Here is a 16,257-nt window from a genome sequence, read left to right as displayed (position 1 = left end):
AGCACATACAAAATTAAAAAAGTAGTGACACGAACTTTCGCAAACTCCTATTACACGATGAACAAAGTTAAAATTGTTTAAACTTATACCCCCAATTTCAGTTCGTGGAACACGTACATGAATTTACGTGAAAGTCGATTAACATTTAATTAGAAAGTTACTTTAATATTCTATTACTTAAATGACCTTAAATATTTTGTGTGTGATCGAATTCCCAGTTAAAGTCAGTTCGAAAAGATTTTGCTTCCTATACCTTCTAACCTTCAAGATTTTCCAAAAGAATTGTTAATCCTCGGCTACGAAACTCCCGCAACACGAACAATTTTTAATAAAAGCGAAATATCATCAACTTCTTCAACAACTGCTCCACCTAAATTTCATCAAAATCCGAACGTTACAGTATCAATGTCTTCCCTTGTAATTATAATACTTCCAGAACACTTAAAAGCGTATGCGGGAAGTTCCTAGTCGAGACTCGTCGCAGGAAATGTTCGAAAAAGTTCGCCGGAAAGATCAACTCCCTGCCTGTCTCCCGAATGGTCTCGCTGCTGCCCACTCGGTTCCAGAATCCCTTTACTTAGCAATAGTACGAATCGTTCATTCCACGCGTCGGTGATCAGAAATATCGTACCTATGAACCGGTACCGGGAATCCTTGGGCGGGGCACAGAAGTGGAAAACTGGCTTTCGTTTCCGTCGAAAGTCCGTTTATGTTGTCCATTGAAGGAAACTTTGGCCGTACGCTTCCCACGGGTTCTGTTTCACAACGAAAAGTCTGTGACTGCGGAGTCGCTTGAGTCCGTGGGTTCCCTGCTCGGACCCTACAAGATCCTCGTTACCGTGTCTTGGGCGAACGTTGCGCAAGTCTCTCGACTCGAGTCGATAGACCCGCCGATCGTTCGCCGATATTTCCAACGATAGGGTAGATCCGCACCCAGCGGAGCTCTTAGACTCCCTTCGTGGTTTTTCTATAGAGCTGTCGAGAGAACTCGCGAGACAGCGGAATCATTAAAAGTCAGCAGGTGCGTCGAGCGTATCGCGTCTATTTCCACGAGTGTCCAGAGTCGATCGACGATCGTGCGAAGTTATTAGAGTGACGTTGAACTTACCACGCGAGAGCGAAGGACAGAGCCCGGAGATCGCGTGAGGGCGTCGCAAAGCGTCGGCACAAATGTTTAGCTTTTCGTTCGATTTTGTTCGTTTCTTTTTCTCACGGTTTTCTCTCGTTCATCGAGATGTTCGTCCGAAACCGATCATGCCAAGAGTGAACAATTATGGGCGGGCGGTGGCGCGTGCCCGCAGGGGTACCCTGTCCCAGCATTCAGGTTTGCCAACGAGCTTGATCCTCTCGGACATATATTGTTAATCGTATCATTTTCCCTACTTCTGATAATTTCGTGAACACAAATTGTACACGAGGGATCGATGGACACACTCCCCCGGAATTGAATGAATTAATACGATCAAGCTCGTTGGACTATGTGATTACGCACGTACGTTGACGTGGTTACGTAGCCGAGAACAATTGATTCTGCAAGGTACACCATTACAAAACATAACTCGACTGTTAAGGTAATTACACTCCAACATTGTATGACTGAATCGCTTCACTCCGGCTCGCAGAGAATCAATTGCCTCGGCCGGTTGTTTCGAACCCAGACAGATATTCACGAGACGCTGCGCTTCGTATATAAAGAGTGATCAGTTTCAATGTACGCACGTTGTAGATTTAAATATTTTATGCACGGAACGATTCATGTACGTGTTTTGCGTCGAAGAAATTCCGCGCTGCATCGTTGCAAGAAATTGATCGAACCAACTGTAGATCGGTTAATTTCATTGAAAACACGAAACGTAAGTATCTATTTTGGATTGCACACGAACTTCGTGCCCAGGTTCGAAACTTAAAAACACGATTCTGATTACTGTCTAAAAAAACAGAAGAAGACAACAATGGTCTTCTCATTGCAATATACTTCCGTCCATGAGGACACTCGAAGAAAAGGCACTTAATGAGAGGAAAATCTAACGAATCAGAATCGTGGTTTCAGTGTTAATAAATGTGACATTTTTTTGTGCGTATCACTTACCGGTAATGACGAGTCGTCCCTTGGTAGCAGACAGTCTTGTTTCTCCGGTAAGTCTATGCTTGGTACGGCATTGGTAAGTCTTGTATCCATCTTCAGGTCCAACGTCACGGATATGTAGTTCTCCAGAAGGCAGTACCAAGTATTTTCCGTCTACGATGGCCAATATGGCGGGGAAAAAAAACACAGATTAATTCTCGCCGTTCTTGATTCGCCTCGTGTAACTTTCTACCTCGGGATAATTGATTGATCAAAGAGGAGACTCGAATGGTATCGATATTGAAATAGTTTAATCCAGAAGAACGATATTTTACGCTTCCCGCGGAGACAGTTACAGCGATCAGAAATGTTCAATTATCCCGACGACCGCACGATACTCGTCCCCTGGTCTGTATCTGCGCGCGCGCGCACACACATACACGACATGCAACCGTGCGCCGACGAGTACAATGCTGTCTTGATTAATACATTGGCCCGCATGCACTCTATTACCTTCTACTACCTTGGCCAAGTTCGTTGAACGTTGAATAGCGACGGACTCTTTATCTATCTCGTGCTTTCACCGATCGACGAATCGTTTGGCCGTTCCGGCTCGTTCGTCAAACAACAGCTGAGGGAATATCGGGGCTGCTCGCATTGTTCAATCGGTGTCCGTGAAATGTAAGGAGCCGATCGCTCGCGATATTCCCTTTAATCCTTGTAACCCCTTGCGCCACGCTAATGGTTAGCGATGGGATTCGCTTCTGTGTATTTGTACTGCGAAGTATCGATTACGAAAGTTATTCGCGTAATTTGACTGCGCCATTAAACGCGACGCGTTGGCTAAAGGAGTTAGATGACAATTAAAAGAATTCAAGAATTTGTTAGGACTAAGAAAATTAGTTACAAGTCAGAAAGAATTACATACGTTAAACGGAGATCGACAAAGGGATTAAAAGTTCAGACTTTCATTTTATAAGTCGTAACGGAGCATCGAACTCCTTTGATTCTAGGACTCCCAAGGTGGGGTTCGTCACGCTCGAAAAGCTCCTAATAAGATCTTGGAAAATTCTTACAAAGAAAACTCTCAAGAAATTATTTACCATTCTACATACATTTTGATACTAACATAGGGAAAAGTAAATCGATCTTATCAATTTTTCATACAAGAGAAACAAATCTTGTTTAAAGTTCTTCGATTAATAAATGTACGGGACTCCCCCCTTCCTTTCGAAGTTCTCGAATGAACAACAGTTTCGGTATAAGAAATTTACTTATTGTACGATCACATTCCGTTCACACTGACTTCCGGTTACAGACGAACGAGCCGGTTGCATGCAAACAACATCGACTACAAGCAACCACAACCATTTTATTTGTATACTGAGCACACAGGGAAGGAGAGGTTCGAAAGAGTTTGCGGAACTGGCGAAGTAGAAACGGAAAGGGAAGGATGTCTGGGACAGCGCGAGCAGCGGCAGTCAACGTCGTACGAAACAGTTCAAGAATAGTTCGGCGTTCAATTTCTGAAACGAGGGGCATCCGGGCTTTCGAACGATTTCATCGCGCGCCGGTACGCGTGTTCCCTCGTCGGGCCGATTTTTCGAGGAGCGCGATCGAAATTCAAGCGGAGGCCGATGGAACGAACACGCTCTTAAAAAAGAACGACGCATCGCGCGAAAATAACTCGGACCATCTCGCTGATCGATATTCTGCCCCATATATTTACTTCTCGCCATCTCCTGCAGCCCACTTTATCATTCGTCTGCTCATTTCCGTTGCCCCGCATTCTCCGATCGTGATATACAGGCCGTGAAGGATCGTTCCTCGCAACTCTTCCACATTAATCGAGCAACACTTCAGCTACTGAACCGCTTCCCGGGCAGACGAATAAATCTTTCACACCCCGTATACCGACGATCGAACCTGTTGCGTTTCGCCTCCCCCGTGTTTACGGTAAAACGATTTCTGCCGGGGATCGCAGAGGGACGTTGTTCGTTACGAGGCAACGATCGGGTTAACGTTCGGATCCTTGAAACGCTTTCGCGTACGCAGTCATGGGCGGCAATGCTCCTCGCGCAGTTATGAATGAGAACGATCGCGGGCTCATTTTCCCGGCGGCCTGAGGCCAAATGGAGCGTGTATACTCGCGAGTAACCAATCCGCGTTACCGAATCGTTTCAACCGCGGGAAAGGAAAAGCATCGCGTCGCGTCGCGACCGACACGGTCACAGTGTGGCGACAAAAATGAAAGAAAGAGAGAGAAAAACTAGCAGAAGAATGAATGGAAAAACTTGCTCCACTTGTTTGCACAGGTGGAACGCGTGGCGCACGTGGGCGTGTGTGTACCGTAATCGGCGCTAGGGTATATTTCAGTGGTCTCGTCTTCGATCCAAGAGTCAACCTCGACGAATTCGGCGACGAAGCTCGGTATGTGACACTTGATAATTGCGGCGTTCCCCCGAAGGACGTGTTCGTCCATCACGTTCACTGCATACCGCTGCCCGACAACTGCAACCAGACACCGGTTTCCGGTTTTACCATAAGCCGCACATCTACATACAGCCTCGTATCCGCGATCGATCGCGACGGAGAACGTTCAAAAATTCGTGCATAATTTCTTTTTCCGTTGTAACGGTATAATATAGTCTGCCATTCGAAAATCGTTACGTGTACCGACGCACGAGGAGTTCCGACTGATACGATTGCGAAGTCCACATCGTATTTAGATTACGTGTCGATTATTTTTATTGCGAAGGACGGATTTTGATGAACATTTTGGAATTAAACAGTCGCAGCGCGTGAAATGTCTATATAGATGAAGTTAAGTTCATTGTGGTGAAGAAAATGAAAGGAAATTGAAGGATTTTCTTTTTAAAATTTTAAGTTGTCAAGAATTTTCTGACGCAATTGATTCTCTGTTCTAATTAATAGTAATATTTTGATATTTTTCTCAAAGCACAGTTAATTTGAAATACAAATAATTTGGTAAGTAATTGATGAATATTCAATGCCAGATTTATTAGTGGTAATTGATAGCAGATAGATTTCATTCGATAAGACAATATTGTATGCAGTGAATGGTAAGAGATAGTTTAAAATTTGCATTTATATGTATAAGATGTAAAATAACATTATCATACTGTTAGTACTCAGTATTCACACACTTAAATAATTGATTTTATTTGACGTATGACGCTTATATCGTAGTTTATATTCTGCAGTTTATATTAGAAAATAATGATATTCTCTTCGTACCATTTACTTTTTCCTCGTATCGCCACTGTATGTGACTAATAAAACACCAATGCGTCTTACAAAAATTCTTAGAAGTGAAGTTTTTATTTGAAACTGATAATTGAAAGACTATGCTTCCACATTTCCTTTATTGAGAAATATTTTTACTACAATGATAAATAAACTTTCCAATTATTTTAGTATTAAAGCAACTAACGTTTCTCGCCAATAAGATTGCAATAAACTCTAACTAAGCCACATTTTTTATCCAAGAATTAAAAAAAAGAATGGCAATTATTAAAACGAATATTTCATACTAACGTGACGCCAAAATATCAAACAAACAAAACCATCTAAGCTTTATTTTTAATAAACATGATCAAATAATCATATATTTGAAAATTTCTTCAAAATCTCACAGGATCTACCTCATCAATTTGAAATTAAAGATATTTAGTGTTTCATCTATAAAAACGGATCGAAAAATTCTTGTACAGTGCGATAAAATAAAAAGTCTCCGAAACCAAATAAAGCTACTCAACTTTAATTTATAATAAGCATGATCAAATTACCGTATATTCAAAAACTTCTTTAAAGTCCCATAGAGGTCACAGGCGTTAATCACAGTTCATCGTTACATCTAAATATAAAAACTGCTCGAATATCTCCTAAACACGTCAATAGCATCAATTAAGAATCTCGAACAGCACGAAAATCTGTTCTCCGCAAAAATCTCTGTCGATTGCTCGATGCACTCGCGACCTGGGTCAAGCACGAATCCAAGAACGTCCGCCCACGCGAATGCGAAGGAGCGAATCGCGGGATCCCACGCGCGTCGTCAATCTCTCGCAACGCGAAAAATAAAAAAATCCTCTCGCGTCGCATTTCCCGCTCGTGCTCCATGCTGATCGATACCGTATGATTGTCCATCGGCCATGTAACTGCCGCCGTTCGAATCGATCCAGCCCACCACGTCCACGTGGTCGGCGACAAACGATGGTACCTGACACTTGAAAATTGCCGCGTTCCCGCGTATCGCGAACTGATCGTAAACTTGAACCTCAAAGTATTGGGCGACCACTGGAATCAACCGAACACAGGCGGCAAATAAAAAGTGGTGCAGAAAAAGAGACAGGGAGATAAAGATAGAAAGAAAGGGAGGGAGAAAATAACACAACATTGTCGACTAGCTGCGCCCGTGCAGCGCTGGCTTTGATCTGGCCGATTAAAATTTCAATGAACCGCGCGCGTTGGCCCGCAAGCGGGCTAGTTTCACCGCCAACGAGCGACGCTCTCTTTGCTCCGATGGAAATTAGGCTAGCCAGCGGACATCAATTTCCTCGTCGGTTTGATTAGTCTCCGGCTTAATCTAATCCAAAATCACGAACGGGGACAACGGTCGGCCCCGATTCCCCGCGCCCTATTCAATCCTGGGCTCGACGATCGAATCTCAAACATTTGACGGAAAATATTTCCACGTCCCGTTTTATAGTTTGCCGTCGAACAGAACCGAAGTGTTCCCTGGCGCCCGGGGAAGGTAAAATAATACCCGTCCGCCACGTCAAACAAATCTCCGCGGTCGAATAATTGAAAATCCGACGGATGGCGCGCGATGATTTAATTCGATCGACCGGATACATCGGTTTCTACGGCGCGGCAAACTAACTGACCGTGAATTACATTCCATTACGGCGGCATACGCGTTACCATCGGACGGTGGTCAACCGAACGAAACTGGATGGCCCTGTTCGCGGAGAACGTTAATACGCCCGTGTACTCCATTAATCCCGTCTCGCAGCTAATCCCGAGGATCGCGACGAGGATCAAGGCCACTGCCAGCCGCACGCTCTGCCTCCGTTCTCGTTTGCATCGGCGAACGGAATGGACAAGCTTCTCATAGGCGAGCAAATTGCGCGTTCCACTCTATCAGAGGCCGCGCCGCCGCGCTTCCCTCCTTCCCCGTTGGCTTTGTGCATCCTGTGCACCCTGAGAGAGAGAGCTGACAATAATACCCGGCGTCGGGCAGCGCGTCAAAGCACGCAACGAGACCCGTCTCTGTTCGCGCGAGGGATGAGCACGTCGCTGATTCAATTTATTAATTCCATTAAAAACGCCGGCAGGACTCGTTTGGCAAAATTAAACGTGGGCGGCGGGTCGTGCATGCCGCCTCGAAGAAACGTTTCGGTGATGCCGAGAGGATCATACTTAATCCGATCGGTTCTTACTAAAGTACTTCATTTTTAACATATATTGATGATACGCGAGTAGCAAATATATCCGTGTTTAAATCCGAGTACTTTTGACCAGTCAACTGTGGAATGTAGTGTTTAAAATCTCTCGTTGAGTGTGCGATGAAATCAACCAATGACAAGTACACACGTCGAATGCAGAACGAATATACCTAATATGCATTAGAATGAACAACTAAAATGGAATGAAAAAAAATAACATGTTTGTTCGAAGAAATAAATAATTATTGAAAGTATTAGTAGTATTTCAGTTTTTAAGATGACAGGTGTTCTCGTCAAACGCAGTGAACTGGTTAACGGATATGTCATGTTTTATTTTTTAATTAAATAACGGATTTTACGCAAAATCGTACCTGTGCAACTCGCTACGCTGGTACACATACCTAGGTAAATACTTATATTACAACGCGGAGTATTTCGATACACGAGTACTCGTGTGTTAAACAGTGCACAGACTAAAACACAGATATATTAACGTGTACACATGTATTTAAGTACATGTGAAATCGAGATCTCTAGCCCTCATCAATGATGCTTTTTATTGGGAGACGTTTTTGGCTTATGCGACTGATTAAGGTTACTTCCCCTATTTTGAATCTTACAGATAATTTGTAGGTTTGTTAACACCTTAGTATTTGTGAATCAGATATCTTGTGACGCGGCTTCTCATTAAAACGTGAGATATTTCGAACTGAGACTGGAATAAATATCAGGCTGTGAGTCATCTTGTCACATGGTGAGGGTCAGCGATATTGTATGGAGAATGTGTTATATTTTTAGAATCTGATGATTTTGTTTTCCCTATATATCATATGAAATAATTCTAAAGATGCGGCGTAAAACATAATAATACGTTGCGATGATTGTAAAGATAGCTTATTTTCTCACATAGCTTTATTTCTTTCGTTTTTTTCATTTTTCATGATGATGTCATATCTGCGTTAATAAGGTTATATTTTTCATTGGAAAGAAATGATAAAGTTAAATATCATCAGAATTTATTAATCAATTCTTAAAGGGTAACTTTTATAACAAAAAAAGAACATTTAACAAGAAAGAAATGTCATTCTATAAAATGAGGAGCTATGCAAAGAAAAGAATTATTTTTAAACATTACAATGTAATATTATATTTTGAATTGTTTCGTGTATAGAAGAATACAATATAAAGAGATAACATATTCTTCATTTGCCACCGCTAATCTTCACATTCATGTAGGAGACGATTTACAGACCGAATTTCATCCAAATTATCGAGACATTTCATGCCTGAATGAGAAGGCAAACAAAATATCTTCCTCGAGCATGGGATGAACGATAGTGCATCGCAATATATGCCATTTGTAGATATGAAAAAATTAGTCGATCCATGTCCCTAGTAATGCGCTCTTAAAATACATTTAGATTGTTAATGAACAGATTTGAGTTAAGAATATGTTCCTATTACTGTAGCATATCATATTTGATTCGAATGTTATCCTTCAAACCACACCATTCACAAATCGTTAATATAGTAAATTTTCTATAATATTTTAAATATTTACACTTAGATATAATTTAAAAAACCGGGCATGTTTTTATAATAGGGGTAGTATCCTCAAGAGAGCAATTCCTACGAATAATAAATAATTCATTCTAGCACTATAGAAAGATTTTATCATTTTTAACAGACAACATCCAAAATAAATTCAAGCAACACTAAACGCTCCTCGTGCTCCATGATCGAAACCGGCGAGTCCTATAGACGTCGATAGCATTGAAAGGGTTAAAGTCGTGCTCATCGCGGACCCGCTAAATATTCTCTTTCCTCCACCCCATTTTTAATCGAGACGTGAGAAGTACCCTTTTCTTCTTGGCTGTTCGCGGAGTATGTAGACCTGTCCTCGACAGCCAGCCACTCGATCACGTCTACGAAATCCGCCACAAAGCTGGGCACGAGGCACTTCAAGGTAGCCGTGTTCCCGCGCAAGACGAACTCGTCGATGACCCTCGTCTCGTAGAACTGCTGGACCACTGCAACGCGCATTTTCCCAGAAAACATTCGCGACGACGCGACGGGAGACGGCGACGAACAAAAACACGCGAGTCGAAGTGTATCGTTGCGTGACGCTCGCAATCCCATCTTATCCTCCGACAATTCGACACAACGCGGCCGATTCGTTCGGAGGGAAAGGAAATGAAAAATAAATGAAGGGACGAAAAAACGGAAGCTATGAAATGGCAAACTCGTAGGGCGAGCCAAAAAGCGATCACACGCCCTCCGCCTACCGTATTCCTTTCCGGCCGTGAATATCGTTCCATCGTCGGCCAGCCATTGATCCACCTGAACGAACTCGGACACGAAACTCGGTATTTTGCATTTCATGATCGCGCTGTTTGCCCGTATCACGTACTCGTTCTCGGCCTCGGTGACGTAGAACTGCGAAACGACTGCCCGCGCGGGCACGCCAGGATACAACGTGTTAGACGATTAGGTGCACAGAGATTTGAATGCGGATGAACACGAGAATGCGGTACACAGAGGCACAAGGCTGGATTAGTTCGATCACGTTAATTCACAGAACTAGACGACACGCCTCAGGGCACCGAGTCCGCTCGTGCCAACGATTCTGCGACGCTCCGCGTCTCCATGGAGCGTGACTCTTCAAAGTAGCATATCACAGATTCTTGTCGCTTTTATCGTCCCTCCTTTCCGCGTTTGCCACTCGACTACGGTTCTCGGAACGAATGAAATCCGTTGGTGAATTAATCGTAATGCCTAGCAAAGGTCCCGCTGACTCGCTTCGTCGACTGAACGAACGAGCGAATTTGCCGTGAGGCGTGTCTAACCCCGATTAACTTGAACCCATTTTAGTACCCTGCCCGATAGCAGGATCCTCGGGAAGATAAACTTCTCCGTCCTCCCTGATCCACGCCTCGACAGTAACGAACTCCGCGATGTAGCTCGGGATGCTGCACTTCAAGATCGCGCTGTTGCCCCTGATCACGTACTCCGTGAGAATTTCTGGCTGATACGGCTGCGTGACGACTGGGTACAAAATAGACTACTGGCCAAGTGCTTTCTAAAAACAACGGATTCCCCGCGGAATCACTGGCGAACGACCGAATCACGGAAATTTATGGATGCCGGCGAAGTCGGATTCGCCCGTATTTCAGCCTGGTCCGCGCTTAAAGGAGATCGCTCGCGTATGCAAATCGGGAAGATTCATTATTCTATCCAGTATTCCGGTTTTAGATTCAATTCCAACATTTTATGGCATTCTCTGCAATCTCGTCGGGTGAATCACTGCGGATTAGCGTCCGATTCGAGTGTGTCCGAGCGAGCGATTCTTGGTCCGTTTGTTTCCTTAGTTCGAGCGATAGAATCGCCGCGTGAGAGTCGCGGCGGATGGTTCATTAACCCGTCGCGTTGCCGCCGCCGTACAACTGCCGCCAGACTGGACCGCGCCGGAAACGAATCGTTACCACGTGCCACTTTGAACTTTTACCAAGTTTGGCGGGGTACGGGGGTGCCCGGTGGAGAGAAAAAGAAGAGGCCTCGAGGGATTCGGCGTTTACGGAGATGGAATCTAGGATGACGACGCGAGAGGAAGGGGAAGATGAATAGGGACGAGGATGAAGAAGACAGAAAAAAGAGCAGGGGCCAGGAGAGTAGTACCGTAGTCGTTGGACGGTTTGAAGGTCGAACCGTCGCCTCCCACCCAGGAGTCAACCGACACAAATTCCGCGACGAAACTGGGTATGGTGCACTTCAAGATGGCTGCATTACCGCGAATCACGTATTCGGACACGACCTCCGCCTCGTAGTACTGTGTTACGACTAGGGAAAACAGGGGTGTGCGATAAGCGTTGCGTAAAGGACTCTTCAGGATTTCCGGGGCACTTGATGTCTGAGGTTTCTGGGCGCGAGAGCGGAATAAATGGTGCCGCATCAAAGGACGCGTACTTTGCGAGCGGACCACTTTCGACTTATTCTTTCGTTCTTTCATTCGGGGGCCCCTCGAACCATTATAGCGGATCAATGGGCCGATTTAAATGTACGGATATTGATTAAACGTCTTCGAAATAACTGCGCGTGTCTCGGACCGATGAATGTTTGAATGCCGCATTCAACGTTATACGACGAAGCTCCTGTGACAGTATATACCCCAGAAGCCTCAGACAAAGTAAGCGATAAGAATTACGTAACAAGCTTCGGTACGGTTGTGAGTCCGTTTGCCAATTCCAGTTGCGAAATCCTTCGTTCGACGGGCACCCCTTCGCGATTCCGCGTGTCATACGACGTTGACTAATATTGTAGCGAATCCGCTGCCTAATTTCGATCCTGTACAACTATCCATCCCACCGTTAGGCTACCTTTCTTTTCGTCCGGATTAAAAAAGTTTCCTTGGTCGTCCTGCCAGCCGACCACTTGAACGAACTCCGCGACAAAGCTGGGTATGCTGCACTTGAGAATCGCCGCGTTGCCGCGAATTACGTACTCGTTGTTGACTTCGGACTGATAATACTGGTGCACCACTACAATTAGAGGTCTTGCGCTGATAATCGGAGGCGTTCGAACGCGCGGCCGGCCGCGCGCCTTTGCTACGTATGCGTTACAGCGTCCCTATGACGCGGCAATCGGTTAGCAACCGCGATAGCTGCTGAAGATCTGAAATAGCTGTGGCATTATCGATCTCTCGCTGTCTTCCCGAGTCCGGTGGCGCGCATCATGACGCGGTTTTCATGTAACTCGATCTCTGGCCCAGAATACCTGGACCCCGCGTGTATTCCGGACGCACGACGTTGACGACCAAGCATCTCTCGGTTGCGGGACATGTCGTCGTTCGCCGTTCGCGAGCAGATCGATCCGCGTAGTCGCATTTTGTGCCACAGCCGCAAGCTGGGAACTAGCTCGCAGCCGCGAGGAGAGACGCGCCGGCAAACGATCGGGTGCACTTTAACTCTGCCGTGCATACGCGATACGTTTCTACGCATGTGCCGTCACGCGGATACCACGAGACAAGAGACAGCGACAAATGAGAGAAAAAGAGACAGGAGGCGAGAGACACGTCTGACGTCTACGTCGATGTCGACGACGTGCTCCAATTATTCGGCTCGCTACGAGCCACGGTGAATGCGACGAGCCGGGAACAATGTTAATGAGACGAGGGGCGCGACGCTTTCGCGTGCGCGCATACAACGATTACACGCGATGCGAAGAGTGACCGAGCACAGCTTTCGGTCCAGCGCTGTATTTTGTACGGATTCCGTATGCCGTGGCAATTGTTTCCACGCGACTGGGCGACATCGTGTTTCATCGGCGTCGTGCACGCGATCGTTCCTCGCCATTCAAAATTTCCGTCTTCGACGAACCGAATTACTGGTTTACCGCATACGCGGCGATCTGCTCGCGGAAACGGTGACAAATCGTTTTCTGTGAGCGAATCATCGATCTGGTACCGTAATCATCGCCGGGCACGAACTCGTCTCCCTGATTGGTCTGCCAGGATAGAACCTTCACGAAATCAGCAACGAAAGAAGGAACGACGCATTTCAAAATGGCACTGTTCCCACAGATCGCGTACTCCTTGTTCACGTCAGTGTCGTAGTACTGCGCCACCACTGCGATATATTGTAGATCGTTCAGACTCGCGTTGAAAACGTGATTTCGCGGCAGCGAACGCTGCTCTCCAGCCCCTCGTTACGCGTTTTATTCAGTTCGTTCTAAATCGTTCCCCGGCCCAGGGCTTTTCGTTCCGATCACGACAATTGGGTCACCGTTGTTATATGGGCGCGGATCGTGATCGATGAAATTTCAGGATCATCGCCGGCATTCTCCAGCGAAATTGCCGAGCGACAAGGATGTCCCAGTTACGCGTATCGATCCACGGCACACGCGGAGCTGGACCAACCGACAGAAGCTGGAGAGCGTATAAATATTATCGCAAACAACGGCGGCGGCAGCGATTACGTGGAATTTTATTCCGGACCTAAATCTGCTATGAGATTCATAGAACTGTGATAATTGCGACCGGTACGCTACGCTTGCTAGAAATATCGGAACTTTGACTGAAACGAAATACTGACCCAAATTCGGGAAACTACTCAGTCGCTGTTCGGTCGGATTTGCTGAAAAGAAGATGCATTAATTCGCCGTGCCTGGCCATTCTTCAAACGTCTTATCGTCGTCGCCGTTTAAGCCCTTAATTTGTGACATTTGGAGCCAGAATTCTACGAATTCATGAATTATACGAATTTACAGGAAAGTAATTGCAATGTCAGTAATAACCCTTTCGCTACAATGGACGAAATATTTCGGTTCTACGATGTTGAAGAAATGATGCTACGCTCGAGATACCAAAGTCTACGAATGCAAAATCTAATTTTTAAAGTATTTACACCTGACCATTAAACTCTTGTCTTATAGTTTCCTTGGTAACTATCTGCACAAGTGTTATTTATTTGTAATTATTTTCCAAGAACAGCAATAAATTCTACATTCGCTGTAGATTATCTTTACTGGCAGCTTTAAATAAATATCCATAGCGGCAGATAGTATCTGTCTTTGATTGATGTGAATTGAATTATATTTCTATTTATTAAATCCAATTTTATATCATCATCAGAAGTGCAAATGTAAGTAAAACGGGAGGCTAAAGTAATAAAATATAAAACTCTAGAAAACTTGTATTACTGAAGAATTTATTCATAACGTGAGTTCTATTGCAGTAAATATATCATATTCCTAGGAAATAGAAGAATTAGCAAAAATAGAACATCTCAATTTTCGACAAAGGTAAGACGCTCGATCTCGACATTATATTTTATTGAAACACAGTCACGTGTAGATCATCTTGTTACTTTGTTTGGTAAGCAAATAGCTGACCAGGCAACGGCGAAGGTGGTCCAAGTAATTTTGGAATTCAAGTAAGAGGATAACACTTACCGGCTCTCACGTTAACGTCTCGGCTATGAACTGATCCTGCTGGTGATTGTGCCAAACAGCTGTAAACCTGAGCATGAACTTCCTGACGGTAATCTTCGGCGCGGAAGGGTGGGAATACCAAGTTTCCATTCGGCAAGACCTGCGCAACCACCAATTTTTTCTTTGTCATCAAGACGAATCGTAATTCATCGTTAATTAGGCGACAATTAATCCGGCCTTCTCGCCCGAACCACTGACGTAAGATCGTTCGTTGCATCGTTAAACACACGACCCGTGGGAGTCAAAGAGTCCGATAGTGGGAAGTATTAATAAACGCGGTTGACCGCTCGCGAGAAAAGGAAGTCCAATCTGGAATCCAACGATTGGCATTTCATTTCTTTTGCAGCGTGGGAGTTTCATAAACAGTAACAATCGGATACTCTCAATCTTTCTCTCGTTTTATAGCCATGGTGAGTAGGTGTTGCGTATAATGCCTCTCAATGAATAGTATTGTTACCAAGGCCTATGAACGTATAAAAGTTTCATACAATCGCACTAATTAATTGTTCTTCCATCGGTGAATGTAATTTTCATGTAAGTAGCGTGTGGATGTAAAAATGATTTACTAAATATGCAGTATACTACTAATAGTTAGAAAATGTAGCTTCTTATGTATTGAAGATATTTTCACAAACATTGCTTCGTGATTGAATACGATGTCACTATCTCAATGTTAGGGTTGTCGACCTGCAGCGCGATCGATCCGAACAGTTTGACCGTATGGTAGTCTATCAAAGGCTGATCAACGAAGCCAATGCAAATAGGAAAATACTAGATGTAGACTCAACCTGTCACCAAAATCCGTCACTTCATGAGAATGGTCGCCTGGAATATTTCGACAAACTAAAAATACACGTACCTGACGAAGTCCCGGAACGTCCCCTACAGCACTTCCGTCGGCGCGAACCCAGATAATATCCGGTTGGGGGTTTCCTCTAGCCTGGCATTCGACGACAGCTCCGGTTCCATTTGAGAAGTCAACTCGGTTTGGTGGTTCCTTGACAAATACCGGTCCCATGGAAGCATCCTCAGCGTAAGCCACTGTGAACAAAGAGAGGAGAAAAATTTTATCACGCAAGCTGATTCAACGGTTCCGGACATTTCTCGCGATCGCGGCGACTCGTAAGGAACCAGTTGGGGGACGCCAAGAGATTAATTAGTCCAAACTGTCACCAGCGACGGAACTTTTGTTGCGTGTCTTTTAGTTTCATTTATCGTCCGTCTCCGCCAGGATACGCGACACCCACGTTCAATTGGCGCGTAGCCAATTGCAGCAAACAACAGGTTGCCGGTCTGCTATTGAATAATATGCTATCAGCGTCATGTGACCATAAGGGAGACGGTAATGCGTGATTCCTTTTCCGTCACGAGCGTCCGCGATCCTTGGTTGCATCCATCGCGCGTCACAAAACATTTGTCGGTGACGCGTAGGTTCGATCGGACTGTCGATCGAAAGGGTCACTATATACAAACGTACGGATAACTCGAAATTATGAAAAAATCAGATTATCGGACAAGAATGTTAATTCGATTCACGCTTGCGTTTGAAATAAATCGTACTACGTTTATATTACGTATTGCTCTCGAAAAACCCACCTCTGTTAGGTATTTCAGTGCTCGACAAAGACTTTCGGCGAACTTTAATCAAATGAATGTATCGAATAACATAATTTACATGTGAAAAAGATAATACTTGTCGCAGATTTGTTCCGAATGAACTTTATATTCTAGAAATTGTTT

General features: G+C 44.7%; 1 protein-coding gene across 28 annotated transcripts in view; it reads right to left on the bottom strand.

Moving 5' to 3' along the window:
- Dscam1 (Down syndrome cell adhesion molecule 1) overlaps nt 1-16,257 on the bottom strand; it is a 69,687-nt gene that overhangs the window by 47,212 nt on the left and 6,218 nt on the right. For 23 of the 28 annotated variants that reach the window (XM_076370982.1, XM_076370995.1, XM_076370985.1 and 20 more), the window contains exons 3-7: nt 15,377-15,558; nt 14,479-14,617; nt 11,907-12,068; nt 10,408-10,578; nt 2,090-2,239 (exon numbers count right to left, since the gene is read on the bottom strand). In XM_076370982.1, coding sequence (XP_076227097.1) covers nt 2,090-2,239; nt 10,408-10,578; nt 11,907-12,068; nt 14,479-14,617; nt 15,377-15,558 — 804 coding nt within the window. Of the gene's footprint in view, nt 1-2,089; nt 2,240-4,414; nt 4,577-9,818; nt 9,981-10,407; nt 10,579-11,208; nt 11,371-11,906; nt 12,069-12,992; nt 13,155-14,478; nt 14,618-15,376; nt 15,559-16,257 lie in introns of all 28 variants that reach the window. The other 5 variants (XM_076371007.1, XM_076371006.1, XM_076371004.1 and 2 more) reach the window with 4 other exon arrangements.

Source organism: Nomia melanderi, chromosome 9, assembly GCF_051020985.1.
Source record: "Nomia melanderi isolate GNS246 chromosome 9, iyNomMela1, whole genome shotgun sequence".
Classification (NCBI taxonomy): domain Eukaryota; kingdom Metazoa; phylum Arthropoda; class Insecta; order Hymenoptera; family Halictidae; genus Nomia; species Nomia melanderi.
This window is presented reverse-complemented; position numbering and strand designations above follow the sequence as displayed.